This window comes from Rutidosis leptorrhynchoides, chromosome 8, assembly GCF_046630445.1.
Source record: "Rutidosis leptorrhynchoides isolate AG116_Rl617_1_P2 chromosome 8, CSIRO_AGI_Rlap_v1, whole genome shotgun sequence".
Taxonomy (NCBI): Eukaryota; Viridiplantae; Streptophyta; class Magnoliopsida; order Asterales; family Asteraceae; genus Rutidosis; species Rutidosis leptorrhynchoides.
In genome coordinates this window covers 253432269-253450964 of record NC_092340.1, presented here as the reverse complement: position 1 = coordinate 253450964, position 18696 = coordinate 253432269, and the positions used below count along the sequence as shown (strand labels likewise).

The 18696-nt window shown below is 34.4% G+C and overlaps 1 protein-coding gene across 1 annotated transcript; it reads right to left on the bottom strand.

The window, feature by feature from the left end:
• Positions 1-15662: 15662 nt before the first annotated feature.
• LOC139864114 (putative RING-H2 finger protein ATL21A) lies at positions 15663-16340 on the bottom strand. The gene has a single exon (XM_071852697.1). The coding sequence runs from the start codon at positions 16338-16340 to the stop codon at positions 15663-15665; it is 678 nt and encodes a 225-aa protein (XP_071708798.1).
• Positions 16341-18696: the final 2356 nt, after the last annotated feature.

Here is an 18696-nt window from a genome sequence, read left to right as displayed (position 1 = left end):
CCTAACAAACCCCATCCAAAGTACCGGATGCTTTAGTACTTCGAAATTTATATCATATCCGAAGGGTATCACGGAATGATGGGGATATTCTTATATATGCATCTTGTTAATGTCGGTTACCAGGTGTTCACCATATGAATGATTTTTATCTCTATGTATGGGATGTGTATTGAAATATGAAATCTTGTGGTCTATTATTATGATTTGATATATATAGGTTAAACCTATAACTCACCAACATTTTTGTTGACGTTTTAAGCATGTTTATTCTCAGGTGATTATTAAGAGCTTCCACTGTCGCATACTTAAATAAGGACGAGATTTGGAGTCCATGCTTGTATGATATTGTGTAAAAACTGCATTCAAGAAACTTATTTTGTTGTAACATATTTGTATTGTAAACCATTATGTAATGGTCGTGTGTAAACAGGATATTTTAGATTATCATTATTTGATAATCTACGTAAAGCTTTTTAAACCTTTATTGATGAAATAAAGGTTATGGTTTGTTTTAAAATGAATGTAGTCTTTGAAAAACGTCTCATATAGAGGTCAAAACCTCGCAACGAAATCAATTAATATGGAACGTTTTTAATCAATAAGAACGGGACATTTCAGTTGGTATCCGAGCGTTGGTCTTAGAGAACCAGAATTTTGCATTAGTGTGTCTTATCGAGTTTGTTAGGATGCATTAGTGAGTCTGGACTTCGACCGTGTTTACTTGAAAAATGATTGCTTAACAAATTTTGTTGGAAACTATATATTTTTAACATGTGAATATTATGTGATATATTAATCTCTTAACGCGTTTGATATTATGTGATAGATGTCTACCTCTAGAACAAGTCCCATTGACTCACCTAATAATAATGAAGAGTCAAATGTAAATTGGAATGATTCGTGGACTGATTCACAAGTTCCCGAAGAGGAACCGGAAGAAGAGTCAGAACCGGAAGAAGAATCGGAACCGGAAGAAGAATCGGAACCGGATGAAGAAATAGAACCGGTGGGGGAAATAATAAAACGGTTAAGTAAAAGAAAATCCTCAACCAGCCGACCAAGGTTAATTATGGTCAATGGTGTTTCCGCCAAGGGAGCAAAATATTGGGAGGAATACCAATTCTCCGATGAATCGGATTCTGACGAGAATTCCGATGATGTTATAGAAATTACCCCAACTGAATTTAAAAAGGCAAAAGAAAATAATAAGGGAAAGGGCATAAAAATAGAGAAATCTAATTCCAACCCCGATGAACTTTATATGTATCGTCAACCCCCGAAGTCCTTAAGTTGTAACAATGACCAGGGAACCTCTAAACCACCAGGTTTTTCTAAACCAATGTGGATAACGACGGCTCGTATTAGGGGAACATCATATATCCCTAGAAACTTGGCAAAACGAACCAAAACCGAAGAAGAAGAAACAAGCGAGTCAGAATAAGATAGTTGTATTCTTGTGGTGTAATATATGTAATATAGTGTGCTTATGCTTTATGATATATGTAAAAATTGCTTGTATTAATAAGTATTTTTTTTTATGAATCTAACTCTTGTCTATTTTACAGTATAAAAACATAAAATGGATAGACAACCCAATATTTTAAGAGATCTACCCGGAGACATGATTGATGAAATCTTGTCTAGAGTCGGTCAGAATTCTTCGGCACAACTATTTAAGGCGAGATCAGTTTGTAAGACATTCGTAGAACGTTCCAAGAATGTCTTGGTTTATAAGAGACTTTCGTTTGAAAGATGGGGGATATCACATTGGGAAACCCATAAGTTACGATGTGTTTACTTTGACGCATATATTGCGGGGAACCCAAATGCTATTTTACGCAACGGGTTAAGAAATTATTTTGACTCAATGTATCCGAATATTGGACTTCATGATTTAGAAAAAGCGGCTAACATGCAACATAAAGAAGCATGCTATGCTTACGGGTTAGTAATGTTCGCTTCTCACCAAAGTGAGAAAAAGAACATCGGGCTACAGCTATTAAACAAAACGTTCCCACAAGTGACGGAGTCGGTAATTGGGGTAAGAAATGAGGTTTTTAGATTGTTACGGGACTGTTGGACATTACGTAACCCTCGTCCCTTTGACGACGTTACAACACGATGTCTTATCAACGGCCATAACGGTTATGTTCCACAAGACCAAGGATGGGAAGTAGTCCTAGTAAAACCAGAATGCATGACTTGTTTCTGGACGTATGAATTACGTGTCTTTATTGCCTTTGCTGAACGACTTGTGTACTAGCTAGAATTATCTTCACAACTATCTTGTATCAAAGTTATTGTGTGTTATATTTCATGCTTTATGTAAAATAAGCGGTATTGTAAGTTTGTAAAATATTGTATAAAAGTTTGAACGCGAAATATTATTATAATCAGTTTTCATATAGAATTGTAGTAGTTGAATTGTATATTAGCTACTAAGTATGAACTTAACGGGTAGGTACTACCCGAATTTAAACTTATAAAACGCTAATATGAAGAAAAAGCTTTTATAAATGAGTTCATATTATGCTACGAAATACTATTAACTACTCTTAATATTCTGTATGATTAACTTGTTCCATTTGACTATTTTGAAGGAAATGGCACCGATTACTCGACACACCGTGAATATGAATGAAGAGGAATTCCGTACTTTTCTAGCTTCAAACATAGCCGCAGTACAGGCTGCGCTACATACCAACAATAACATTGAATCTAGCAGTATAGGAAATCGTGTAGGATGCACCTACAAAGAATTCACTGCCTGCAAACCTTTGGAATTTAATGGAACCGAAGGACCGATCGGATTGAAACGGTGGACCGAGAAGGTCGAATCGGTGTTTGCCATAAGTAAGTGTACTGAAGAGGACAAAGTGAAGTACGCTACGCATACCTTCACAGGTTCTGCGTTAACATGGTGGAATACCTATCTAGAGCAAGTGGGACAAGACGATGCGTACGCACTACCGTGGTCAGCATTCAAGCACTTGATGAACGAGAAGTACCGTCCCAGAACCGAGGTCAATAAGCTCAAGACAGAACTTAGAGGGTTACGAACCCAAGGATTTGATATTACCACGTACGAAAGACGATTCACAGAATTGTGCCTATTGTGTCCGGTAGCATTCGAAGATGAGGAAGAGAAGATCGACGCGTTTGTGAAAGGATTACCGGAAAGAATCCAAGAAGATATAAGTTCACACGAGCCCGCCTCCATACAACAGGCATGTAGAATGGCACACAAACTAGTGAACCAGATTGAAGAAAGAATTAAAGAACAGACTGCTGAAGAGGCCAATGTGAAGCAAGTCAAAAGAAAGTGGGAGGAAAAGGGTGATAAGAATCACCAATACAACAACAACAGCAATTACAACAATAATCGCAACAATTATCCCAACAATCGCAACATCAATCGCAACTACAACAAACGGCCCAACAACAACAACAACAACAATAGCAACTACAACAATCATCCCCACAACAATAATAACCGCAACAACAACAACAATCAGAAGCAGCTATGCCAAAGGTGTGAAAAATATCACTCGGGGTTCTGCACCAAATTTTGCAACAAGTGTAAAAGAAATGGTCATAGCGCAGCGAAGTGTGAGGTCTACGGACCAGGGGTTAATAGAACGAAAGGAACAAATGGTGTCGAAACGAGTAATGGTGGAGCAAGTAGTGTCGGAGCAAGTTATGCCAATGTAGTTTGTTATAAATGTGAAAAACGGGGCCACATTATTAGAAATTGCCCGAACCAGGAGAACACGAATGGACAAGGCCGCGGAAGAGTTTTCAATATTAATGCGGCAGAGGCACAGGAAGACCCGGAGCTTGTTACGGGTACGTTTCTTATTGACAATAAATCTGCTTACGTTTTATTTGATTCGGGTGCGGATAGAAGCTATATGAGTAGAGATTTTTGTGCTAAATTAAGTTGTCCATTGACGCCTTTGGATAGTAAATTTTTACTCGAATTAGCAAATGGTAAATTAATTTCAGCAGATAATATATGTCAGAATCGAGAAATTAAACTGGTTAGCGAAACATTTAAGATTGACTTGATACCAGTAGAGTTAGGGAGTTTTGATGTGATAATCGGTATGGACTGGTTGAAAGAAGTGAAAGCAGAGATCGTTTGTTCAAAAATGCAATTCGCATTATACGAGAAAAAGGAAAACCCTTAATGGTGTACGGAGAAAAGGGCAACACGAAGCTACATCTTATTAGTAATTTGAAGGCACAAAAACTAATAAGAAAAGGTTGCTATGCTGTTCTAGCACACGTCGAGAAAGTACAAACTAAAGAAAAGAGCATCAATGATGTTCTCATTGCAAAAGAATTTCTCGATGTATTTCCGAAAGAATTACCGGGATTACCCCCACATCGATCCGTTGAATTTCAAATAGATCTTGTACCAGGAGCTGCACCAATAGCTCGTGCTCCTTACAGACTCGCACCCAGCTAGATGAAAGAACTGCAAAGCCAATTACAAGAAATTTTAGAGCGTGGTTTCATTCGACCAAGCACATCACCGTGGGGAGCTCCTGTTTTGTTTGTCAAGAAGAAAGATGGTACATTCAGGTTGTGTATCGACTACCGAGAGTTGAACAAACTTACCATCAAGAACCGCTACCCACTACCGAGAATTGACGACTTATTCGATCAACTACAAGGCTCGTCTGTTTATTCAAAGATTGACTTACGTTCCGGGTATCATCAAATGCGGGTGAAAGAAGATGATATTCCAAAGACTGCTTTCAGAACACGTTACGGTCATTATGAGTTTATGGTTATGCTGTTTGGTTTAACTAATGCACCAGCTGTGTTCATGGACCTTATGAACCGAGTGTGTGGACCATACCTTGACAAGTTTGTCATTGTTTTCATTGATGACATACTGATTTACTCAAAGAATGACCAAGAACACAGTGAACATTTGAGAAAGGTGTTAGAAGTATTGAGGAAGGAAGAATTGTACGCTAAGTTTTCAAAATGTGCATTTTGGTTGGAAGAAGTTCAATTCCTCGGTCACATAGTGAACAAAGAAGGTATTAAGGTGGATCCGGCAAAGATAGAAACTGTTGAAAAGTGGGAAACCCCGAAAACTCCGAAACACATACGCCAGTTTTTAGGACTAGCTGGTTACTACAGAAGGTTCATCCAAGACTTTTCCAGAATAGCAAAACCCTTGACTGCATTAACGCATAAAGGGAAGAAATTTGAATGGAATGATGAACAAGAGAAAGCGTTTCAGTTATTGAAGAAAAAGCTAACTACGGCACCTATATTGTCATTGCCTGAAGAGAATAATAATTTTGTGATTTATTGTGACGCATCAAAGCAAGGTCTCGGTTGTGTATTAATGCAACGAACGAAGGTGATTGCTTATGCGTCTAGACAATTGAAGATTCACGAACAAAATTATACGACGCATGATTTGGAATTAGGCGCGGTTGTTTTTTGCATTAAAGACTTGGAGGCACTACTTATATGGGGTCAAAAGTATTATATATACCGACCACAAAAGTCTTCAACACATATTTAATCAGAAACAACTGAATATGAGGCAGCGTAGTTGGATTGAATTATTGAATGATTACGACTTTGAGATTCGTTACCACCCGGGGAAGGCAAATGTGGTAGCCGATGCCTTGAGCAGGAAGGACAGAGAACCCATTCGAGTAAAATCTATGAATATAATGATTCATAATAACCTTACTACTCAAATAAAGGAGGCGCAACAAGGAGTTTTAAAAGAGGGAAATTTAAAGGATGAAATACCCAAAGGATCGGAGAAGCATCTTAATATTCGGGAAGACGGAACCCGGTATAGGTCTGAAAGGATTTGGGTACCAAAATTTGGAGATATGAGAGAAATGGTACTTAGAGAAGCTCATAAAACCAGATATTCAATACATCCTGGAACGGGGAAGATGTACAAGGATCTCAAGAAACATTTTTGGTGGCCGGGTATGAAAGCCGATGTTGCTAAATACGTAGGAGAATGTTTGACGTGTTCTAAGGTCAAAGCTGAGCATCAGAAACCATCAGGTCTACTTCAACAACCCGAAATCCCGGAATAGAAATGGGAAAACATTACCATAGATTTCATCACTAAATTGCCAAGGACTGCAAGTGGTTTTGATACTATTTGGGTAATAGTTGATCGTCTCACCAAATCAGCACATTTCCTGCCAATAAGAGAAGATGACAAGATGGAGAAGTTAGCACGACTGTATTTGAAGGAAGTCGTCTCCAGACATGGAATACCAATCTCTATTATCTCTGATAGGGATGGCAGATTTATTTCAAGATTCTGGCAGACATTACAGCAAGCATTAGGAACTCGTCTAGACATGAGTACTGCCTATCATCCACAAACTGATGGGCAGAGCGAAAGGACGATACAAATGCTTGAAGACATGCTACGAGCATGTGTTATTGATTTCGGAAACAGTTGGGATCGACATCTACCGTTAGCAGAATTTTCCTACAACAACAGCTACCATTCAAGCATTGAGATGGCGCCGTTGGAAGCACTTTATGGTAGAAAGTGCAGGTCTCCGATTTGTTGGAGTGAAGTGGGGGATAGACAGATTACGGGTCCGGAGATTATACAAGAAACTACCGAGAAGATCATCCAAATTCAACAACGGTTGAAAACCGCCCAAAGTCGACAAAAGAGCTACGCTGACATTAAAAGAAAAGATATAGAATTTGAAATTGGAGAGATGGTCATGCTTAAAGTTGCACCTTGGAAAGGCGTTGTTCGATTTGGTAAACGAGGGAAATTAAATCCAAGGTTTATTGGACCATTCAAGATTATTGATCGTGTCGAACCAGTAGCTTACCGACTTGAGTTACCTCAACAACTCGTGACTGTACATAACACTTTCCATGTCTCGAATTTGAAGAAATGTTTTGCTAAAGAAGATCTCACTATTCCGTTAGATGAAATCCAAATCAACGAAAAACTTCAATTCATCGAAGAACCCGTCGAAATAATGGATCGTGAGGTTAAAAGACTTAAGCAAAACAAGATACCAATTGTTAAGGTTCGATGGAATGCTCGTAGAGGACCTGAGTTCACCTGGGAGCGTGAAGATCAGATGAAGAAGAAATACCCGCATCTATTTCCAGAAGATTCGTCAACACCTTCAACAGCTTAAAATTTCGGGACGAAATTTATTTAACGGGTAGGTACTGTAGTGACCCGAACTTTTCCATGTTTATATATATTAATTGAGATTGATATTTACATGATTAAATGTTTCCAACATGTTAAGCAATCAAACTTGTTAAGACTTGATTAATTGAAATATGTTTCATATAGACAATTGACCACCCAAGTTGACCGGTGATTCACGAACGTTAAAACTTGTAAAAACTATATGATGACATATATATGGATATATATATATATATAGTTAACATGATACTATGATAAGTAAACATATCATTAAGTATATTAACAATGAACTACATATGTAAAAACAAGACTACTAACTTATTGATTTTTAAACGAGACATATATGTAACGATTATCGTTGTAAAGACATTTAATGTATATATATCATATTAAGAGATATTCATACATGATAATATCATGATAATATAATAAATTAAAATCTCATTTGATATTATAAACATTGGGTTAACAACATTTAACAAGATCGTTAACCTAAAGGTTTCAAAACAACACTTACATGTAACGACTAACGATGACTTAACGACTCAGTTAAAATGTATATACATGTAGTGTTTTAATATGTATTTATACACTTTTTAAAGACTTCAATACACTTATCAAAATACTTCTACTTAACAAAAATGCTTACAATTACATCCTCGTTCAGTTTCATCAACAATTCTACTCGTATGCACCCGTATTCGTACTCGTACAATACACAGCTTTTAGATGTATGTACTATTGGTATATACACTCCAATGATCAGCTCTTAGCAGCCCATGTGAGTCACCTAACACATGTGGGAACCATCATTTGGAAACTAGCATGAAATATCTCATAAAATTACAAAAATATGAGTAATCATTCATGACTTATTTACATGAAAACAAAATTACATATCCTTTATATCTAATCCATACACCAACGACCAAAAACACCTACAAACACTTTCATTTTTCAATTTTCTTCATCTAATTGATCTCTCTCAAGTTCTATCTCCAAGTTCTAAGTGTTCTTCATAAATTCTACAAGTTCTAGTTACATAAAATCAAGAATACTTTCAAGTTTGCTAGCTCACTTCCAATCTTGTAAGGTGATCATCCAACCTCAAGAAATCTTTGTTTCTTACAGTAGTTTATCATTCCAATACAAGGTAATAATCATATTCAAACTTTGGTTCAATTTCTATAACTATAACAATCTTATTTCAAGTGATGATCTTACTTGAACTTGTTTTCGTGTCATGATTCTGCTTCAAGAACTTCGAGCCATCCAAGAATCCGTTGAAGCTAGATCCATTTTTCTCTTTTCCAGTAGGTTTATCCAAGGAAGTTAAGGTAGTAATGATGTTCATAACATCATTCGATTCATACATATAAAGCTATCTTATTCGAAGGTTTAAACTTGTAATCACTAGAACATAGTTTAGTTAATTCTAAACTTGTTCGCAAACAAAAGTTAATCCTTCTAACTTGACTTTTAAAATCAACTAAACACATGTTCTATATCTATATGATATGCTAACTTAATGATTTAAAACCTGGAAACACGAAAAACACCGTAAAACCGGATTTACGCCGTCGTAGTAACACCGCGGGCTGTTTTGGGTTAGTTAATTAAAAACTATGATAAACTTTAATTTAAAAGTTGTTATTCTGAGAAAAATTTTTTTATTATGAACATGAAACTATATCCAAAAATTATGGTTAAACTCAAAGTGGAAGTATGTTTTCTAAAATGGTCATCTAGACGTCGTTCTTTCGACTGAAATGACTACCTTTACAAAAACGACTTGTAACTTATTTTTCTGACTATAAATCTATACTTTTTCTATTTAGATTCATAAAATAGAGTTCAATATGAAACCATAGCAATTTGATTCACTCAAAACGGATTTAAAATGAAGAAGTTATGGGTAAAACAAGATTGGATAATTTTTCTCATTTTAGCTACGTGAAAATTGGTAACAAATCTATTCCAACCATAACTTAATCAACTTGTATTGTATATTATGTAATCTTGAGATACCATAGACATGTATACAATGTTTCGACCTATCATGTCGACACATCTATATATATTTCGGAACAACCATAGACACTCTATATGTGAATGTTGGAGTTAGCTATACAGGGTTGAGGTTGATTCCAAAATATATATAGTTTGAGTTGTGATCAATACTGAGATACGTATACACTGGGTCGTGGATTGATTCAAGATAATATTTATCGATTTATTTCTGTACATCTAACCGTGGACAACTAGTTGTAGGTTACTAACGAGGACAGCTGACTTAATAAACTTAAAACATCAAAATATATTAAAAGTGTTGCAAATATATTTTGAACATACTTTGATATATATGTATATATTGTTATAGGTTCGTGAATCAACCAGTGGCCAAGTCTTACTTCCCGACGAAGTAAAAATCTGTGAAAGTGAGTTATAGTCCCACTTTTAAAATCTAATATTTTTGGGATGAGAATACATGCAGGTTTTATAAATGATTTACAAAATAGACACAAGTACGTGAAACTACATTCTATGGTTGAATTATCGAAATCGAATATGCCCCTTTTTATTAAGTCTGGTAATCTAAGAATTAGGGAACAGACACCCTAATTGACGTGAATCCTAAAGATAGATCTATTGGGCCTAACAAACCCCATCCAAAGTACCGGATGCTTTAGTACTTCGAAATTTATATCATATCCGAAGGGTATCCCGGAATGATGGGGATATTCTTATATATGCATCTTGTTAATGTCGGTTACCAGGTGTTCACCATATGAATGATTTTTATCTCTATGTATGGGATGTGTATTGAAATATGAAATCTTGTGGTCTATTATTATGATTTGATATATATAGGTTAAACCTATAACTCACCAACATTTTTGTTGACGTTTTAAGCATGTTTATTCTCAGGTGATTATTAAGAGCTTCCGCTGTCGCATACTTAAATAAGGACGAGATTTGGAGTCCATGCTTGTATGATATTGTGTAAAAACTGCATTCAAGAAACTTATTTTGTTGTAATATATTTGTATTGTAAACCATTATGTAATGGTCATGTGTAAACAGGATATTTTAGATTATCATTATTTGATAATCTACGTAAAGCTTTTTAAACCTTTATTGATGAAATAAAGGTTATGGTTTGTTTTAAAATGAATGCAGTCTTTGAAAAATGTCTCATATAGAGGTCAAAACCTCGCAAAGAAATCAATTAATATGGAACGTTTTTAATCAATAAGAACGGGACATTTCAATTGCAATCCATGCTTGAGACATCATCTTCTTTGAAGGAGATTCAACCTCTTCCTCACTTTGACCATCTTGATCCAAATCATTCCAAGAACTCATGAGGCAAAAGTCTTCATTTCCATTCAAACCTTTTGCTTGAGAATCACCAAGCTTCTCCAAATCCTTCCCTATTCCTTTGCCCTTTAAACTCCTAGAGTTTTCTTCTTCTTGAGAACATAGTGAATCCCAACATTCCTTTGCACTTTCACATGAAATTATCTTTAATCTTTCTTCACTAGGAGGAATTCCATGAAGTAGTAGAATTGCATCAAATTGTTTCAAAACCTCATTATTTTGAAATGTTGACTTCACTAGTCTTGAACTAGCTTGTGGTACAAAGTCTCCTACTTTGATTATTCTCCACAAGTATTAATCCTTGGATTTGAAATAAGCCTCAAATCTTAATTTCCACACATCAATATCTATCTTATCAAAGATTGGTGCTTCTTTCACCAATTCTTCCAAGTATCCCATAGTTTGAGTTGATCCGAGAATCGTTGACTCAAGTTTTTACACAAAACGAATTTTGACACTTTCACATTCGTTTATAGAGCAATGATTTGAGCAACCGCTCTAATACCAATTGTAAGTAACTAGAGGGGGGTGAATAGTTACTTGATACGTTTTTAACACTTTTTCGATTGATCACCAAATTCTATTAACTTTGATTAACCAATTCAACTCAAACTTGATGTGTGTAGTGTATATGTTCAAAATGGTAAATGAAGTAATGTAAAGAACATAAACACAAGGATTTATAGTGGTTCGGGTGGATGTTAACTAATCCACCTTAATCCACTCCCCGATTACACTAATCGGGATTTGTTGCTTCACTAAGCACTTTTCTCCAAACCCGGTGGAGATCCGATTTACATGTCTTCAACTTCTTTGGTAGACAACAAACCTAAACTTTCTATCCCTTTGAAAGATCAACTCCAACCTAGATCAACTTGTCTTCACCTTGGACAAGTATTAATCTCCAAATGAGATTAATCAACTTCCTAAGTCCCTTTAAGGAAGTAGATTACTAAGCTAGCCTATGCTTCTACTAACTAAAGTTACAAGACTTATACACTTTGTAATGATGTTCCTAAGACAATACTAGGACATACATTACACTAATTAAACTCACAAGATTAATGATTTTGATTAGTAAGTTTACAACAACCAAATTCTATATCTATAAGATCATGAATCTTCTCTTGCTTGATCACATTTGAGTAGTAGTTAGAGCCCTTGTGATCTTTGGAAATAATCCTTTGAAATATGCAAGAGGGTCAGCTTCAAATGCTCTTTAATGCTTGCCTTTTATAGTGGGATTCAAAAAGTAGCCGTTGACACACGGTTGCCTGCACGGTCGACCGTGGTTCGACCGTGCGTGCTCCAATCCAAATTTAGTATCCGTTGTATAGCCGTTTGACTCAAATTTGAACACCACATTTTGGCACCTTTACTCCTTCTAGCACCTGCAAAAGAAACCAAACATCCTATACAAGTACTATATGCATTAAGTGTGTGAGATTTGGTCTTATTGCATGAAAGTGACATAACACTCCATTAGTGGTAAACCCATCATTCTTGGAGAAGTGTCTTGATTGATATTTTGGGAAATCTCAGTTTGGTCAAGACTTAGTTAGTCACATTAATGCCTTTGGTTCAATTCTAAAGACTAGTCACTATGTCATTAACTTCCTAGTTTCAATTAATCACAAATCATGTTCCATTTGGGTTTAGGTAGAGATTAAATGAATGATGTCTTTATAAGATAATCATGAAGTATGTAGAGACATCAAAGTTAAGTCATTCTTGAATAAGCAATCACACTTAGTTACTTAGACCAAATAGACAATTGACTATAATTTCATTGTGAACCAATTTACACTTAATTTGTTGGAGTAGACTAGTTACTTGAATCCTAACTAGTAAGCACATAGCAAGCATGTTAATCAAGTTGATAAATTTATGAGTATTAAACATATTAGCAAGTAGCAAGTAATACTCACACATAGCAAGAGATAGTTACTATAAGATCAATCATATAGATAGTTGCACAACTTGTAATTTAAGCTTTTAGCAAGCTTACTTGCAATATAACATATTGCATTATTAATGTGTAAGCACACATTAATGTCCAACACATGCACAAGGTAAGAGCAATCTCTAGTTGGGACTTGGTGACCATCCTAAATGTATCTAAGTGTATTTTAGGATTACAAGTCTTTACTAGTTATACTTGAGAGCATTGTTCCTCATTTAGCCTTAATTAATCACTAAGTCCTTTTTAATAACAATTATTGTTCTAGTGATGTTGCCTTACGTGTGTTGGTACTTGATGATCATACTAAGGATGTCTAGATAAGATTTAAGATCACAAGTTATTATTTAACTCTTATGTGTTAAGCCTAATCTTGGTTAATTTGTCATTAAGATGTCATTAGGCGTAATTAATCACAATTAGTGTTTTTATGACCAAAACTCAATTGAGTATGGAGAGGACATCTATTCTAAGCATGTTGAAAAATGTTTCATGAATTATAGATGTCGGGAACTAGTCAAACTTTATTTGGTCAAAATTGGTAACAGAGAAAACTGCGGTCGCACTGCGGTTGACCGTGGTGCGACCGTGCAACTTGTTTTCACAAAACTGCGTTGCAATTCAGTTTTGGGTTCTACGGCTGGCTGTGCGGTCGACCGTACCTTGACCGTGTATTTAGCTGATCTTTTAATTTCATTCTTTAGGCTATGTTTGACTTGGTCATTTGTAAGATAAAGTGTGGATTAGTGACCTTGCGTGTTTTATGTTAAGATGTCGGTCATCACTTATGCATATGTATGTGTCATCATCAAAACATATTCTTTGGTTAATCATCATACTTAAGTTTGTCATTTAGTTCATTAACCAACATTCAACCAACAAACTCCATTCTTGATCAATAAAATATATCTCTCACTATAATTTCTTTTAATTAGTTGAAATACAAAGTAAACTATTAATTTGAGATATCTCAAAATGAAAATTAAGCCTATTAAATTGGAACGGATGGAATATTTCATTTTGCCAAATGATCTAGGAATGTCCCGTCTAGAAATAATCACTTTGTTTTGTTTATGTATCACACAAAATAGCTATTCATTACAATAAATAAATAACAACTCCGTAATAATTAGTAAATATCATTAAACTCTATTAAAAATATGAGACGAATTGAGTAGTTTTTTATACAGCAATCGAAATTTGAAGTATCGTATTTACAACATAAGTATTGTATCATGTTGGTTAATCAACAAAACTAAGAATCAGAGCAATGAATAAACATAAATCTGCTACAAATCAATATGAATAGAAGGAGGAGTATTCCTACAAATCGGACATGTCCTCTTCATCTTAAGCCACTCATCGATGCACTCTGCGTGGAAGCAATGTCGACACTCGGGTAATCACCTCACCGTATCGTTGACATTGTATTCTGATAAGCATATAGGACATCTTGCATCATCGTGTCATGGAAGACGCACACTTTCACCCAAAACAACTTTTTTGTAGGACTGGATGGTCGCTTGGTCTAGACCAACTATGCTTGGTGGTGTTACATTGGTGATTGTGTGTCTGATCACGAGTTCCTGTTGTGGATGTGTTGAACACATCACGCATGCGATCGTAAGGGGGACTATTATGAGTGGAATAATGACAACTATAGCTATGAATGTCAATGAGCTAAGTATTTCCTCCGAAGCACCCGAAAATCAGCAAAAATAAGCGTTCGATTTTGCATTGATATCCAACATATAAGCCATTATGTTCTACTCTAAAATCAATTATCGATAGAGGAAGTAAGCCTCTAATTTATAAGTGGGCAATATGTATTTTCTGTTAAGGTGCATTTGATTCGTGGAATATTTTCGACGCATTTAAAAAATTCTATCAACGAAATTGAAATTGCAAGAAATGTAAATTACACTGAGCGAAGGAATTTTATGACTAACCAATCAATCACTTATGGAATGTAATTTAAATTCGAATTTCATCGAATTCTATGCGCCGTTTTAGTTTTTTGTCAGGGTTGTGAGTTTGCTTTTTGTTTGTGAGTTCCAAAAGAGTTTTCTAAAAAATAAAGAACTAAAAAAAAGAGTTTTTTGCCAAAAAAAAAAAAAAATCATATAATTAGTGATTTTCTAGAAGCCAGTTTATAAGGAAACTAGTGAAATGACCCGTGAAATCACGGGTTTATTTAAACGAAACAATTTAATGACATATTTTAGGTATTAAGTGAATATAAATGATAAAGTCATTTGTTTTAATGACCCGTTTGACTAAGAAACTTGTCGTTGTTTTTACAAATATATAGAGACATTTATTTTCGCATACATATGTAACGTAATTAATTTCGTAAAAAGAATCCATATTTGAATATTAATAATATAATAGTTATAATTATAATTATTATATTAAAATTAAATAATAATAATAATAAAGTTCGTTCAAAGTTGAGTATTTATATTTTAATAATAATAATAATTATTAGTAATAATAAATGTCTTTTAAATTTTTTTAAAAATTAAAATTACAATTTAGGAGAGATTAATATTTCCTTTTATAAAAGATTTCATATATATTTTTAATTAAATTAATATATAATTATGATATTATCATTATAAAAATTAAAAAGTAATTAGCATTAAAATAATATTATTTATGACATTATCAATATGGCCTAAAAATTTTTCTTTTTATTTTTTGATTTTCTTTTGTAAAGGAAAAAGCTTATTTATGATGTCATCATTTTAGAAATATAATAGAATCTATAGATTAAATTAACTAAAAGACATTACTATAATTCCAAAGACGCCTGAAATATTTTTCATACGAGTTATGACGTATATCATCGTTACAATTTTCTTAAATATCAAAATCAAAATTTGATATTAAAATATTGTATCCATTAGATTCAGTTAATAAATATTAAATATAAATTATAATATTTAAAGGAAATTTTGAGTTTATTAAACCTTAACGTAAAAGCACTTTAGCAAAACCCTTTTCATATATATTTTTGTGGATAGCAAATTATTTTTTGTCATTGTACATTGTGTTCACTGTGATTAATAGGATTATAATTTTTATCTAAAAAATAAGGAGTACATAGAGAGAGATGTCTTACTGTTATTTTTGGAGAAACATGTTATTGTTTGTGTTCATCATATCAGCATAACCACATGAAGTACCATTTGCTTCACAACTCTTACAATCAGGTGTACCCCATGTTAGAGTTATATCCTCATCAAGTTGTGACACAAGCACGCCATCATCCGGTTGATTAACCGGCACCCTTAACTCCCCAGAGACCACACAACCAGTCTCATTACTTGGCATTAATGTCACCAAAGCCTTCGAAAAAGTAGCAAGAATCGAAAACGAAGAATTACTAAGGCAATTGATCGGTATAAAACCAAATAAATTAGTATTAATAGGACAAGCTAAAAGAGTGAAGTTTCGATAGTAAGAAGCTGAGAAAGGAGAATTTGAAAGGTCTAATTTTAAAAGCTTGGCAGGAAGACAATTCAAAGGGTCGTAAATTCGCATGGTTTGATGACGGTAGTCGATGTTTCTGACGAAAAAGTCACCAGCATTCGGGAGTTGGATAAGCGTTGTGTTTTGGGTAACGCAACGAAGATCGAATCCTGGGAAACCGCAGATTTCAGGTTGGTCGAATAATCTGAAAGGGAAGTGGATTGATTTTATGTTTTGACCACAATAGGAAGTTTGACAATCATTTGTTGCTGGTGATGAAGAAACAATAGGAACTAATAGGAGATAAAAGATAAGTTTGTAGGCATCCATATATGGATTTTATTAGTTACAAAGTTGATACTTTTGGTTATCGTTAAAGTAAAAAAAAAAAAAAAAAAAAAAAAAAAAAAAAAAGTGAACAGCTTAATTATTGACTGTAAGTTGTTGTGAAAGAGGTGTTTGGGGTTGTATGCAAGTAATTAAAATTGTTGGTTATGTTTAATAAAGAAATTGATAAAAAGTTAATTCCGTGATTGTTGTATTATCAAAGAATATACAAGGGGAGAACTATTTATAATATAATGTAACTAATTCTTAAGAATTAGGACTCCTAATGACAAATTAATTGTAATCTGAATACAACTCTTGTAACGATTTAATAGCAGACTTAATGAGCAAGTCTTGTAGAAAAGATGTATCATAACACTCCTCCTCCAAGTTAGAATGAGTAGATTTCGAACACCTAACTTACTACCAGGCCCGGCTATCATTATGGGCCAGATAGAAGATGGCACATGGCGTCAATGAAATAAAGGGGAGCAAGATACGTTGGGCTATTAGCCAGTTAGGTTATTAGCCCACTAAGAAAAGGGATACCTTTAAAGGTCTGAAGTAAACCTTAAAGTGAAGGGAGCCCAATTTCATATTTTTCAAATTAGTTAACGATATCACATAGGCCGGAACTGTGCAATTACTTTGCGAGTTGCGACATTAGTCGATCAGAAATATATGGTTTAAAGCAATTTATATTTTACTTGTGATACATACGGGCACATGTACGTGAATTTTTTGATGTTTCTTCTTGTTGGTTTTTTTCCTCCATGGATTGACTACTTTTTTCCCATATAATAGACAAATTTGCACCGGGGATCCCTATGGTATGTTCGAAATAACAAGCGGAATCCAAAAGAATTTTTTCACCTTAGGAGGTCACTGTGGTTTGCAATAGTTTCACCGGAGGTCCAATGGCCTAACGTCTATCTAAATCTAACGTTTTTGGGCCTCACATGACTTGCACATGAGGTTAAAATGGTCTTTTCAACTTTATGTGTTTTTCTGACCTTCATGAGTCCCTTTCTCTTTTAATTTTCACCCCTCTTTCCTCTCCTTTTCTCTTTCATTTTCATCTTCATCCCTAATTTCATAACCCTAATTAAATCTCAAAAACCAAATCCAAGTTAATTTGTAAACTAAACCAAACTTCAAATTTCCAAACTGAAAATGAAAAAAAAAAAAAAAAAAAAAAAAATCCACTTTAGGTGTTTATTTCTCACAAAAAGCGAAACGATCCAGATCTATATAAACCCAACATATACATTTTATCTTGTAGATCAAAATCCAGAGCCAAATCGAGATTCAATTTCACAGGTTGTAAATTTCTTAAATTAAACACTGGACCTCTTCATGAAAATTCAAGTCGAGATTCGATTACGGTTTAATTTCATAATTCAAATCGAGATTCAATTTCATGATACATCAAATCGAGATTCTCATAAGAGGTCCCCGTGTTTAATTTCTTAATTTTCATGAAAGTGAGTACAAATCGAGATTTAATTTCTCAGGTTGTAATTTTCACAGGTTGTACAAATCGAGTACAAATCGAGATTTAATTTTAATTTCACATGTTGTAAATTCGAGATTTAATTTCATGATGAAGATGAAAAACACGCATATATATTTAGCGATTGGCCCATAAACAAGTTTTATTTGAAATGACTTCGTAGTGATATATATTTATGTAATATGTTGGACAAGTGCATATGTGTAATAAGCTTGCTAGTCGGCATATACGAGTAGGGCTTGCTGATCCTAATGATGTACCCCGTTGTGATATATGTGAAAATGCACCAGGTATTCTCCTTTTACATTTCATGAAATACTCAAAATTACTATCCTTGGTTTGTTCGGATACGTAAAGGTGGCATTTAGGATGAAGATGAAGTGATTTTGTTGTTGCTTTATGAAATGATGAGATGAAGTGATTTTGTTGTTAATTTCGTTAAAAAGGATTAAAAATTGATGATGATGATGATGATGTTGTTAAATTAACAGATGAAGATTTGGTGGGGCTTTGTAGAGGGAGAAGAAGAAATGGGTGTAGGTATGACCAAAAAGGGGTAAAAGGAATTAAAAAGACGAAATTACCCTCATGTGCAAGTCATGTGAGGCTCAAAAACGTTAGATTTAGACAGACGTTAGGCCGTTGGACTCCCAGTGAAACTATTACAAACTAGAGTGACCCTCCAAGGTGAAAAAATTCTTTTTGACTCCGCTTGTTATTTCGAACATACCACAGGAACCCCGGTGCAATTTTGTCCATATAATATACCGATAATAAATTTTGTTTTGTGAGAAAGGCCTGACATCAAAGGTGTCTTCCACACGTGTTAAGTTTCCACACATGTGT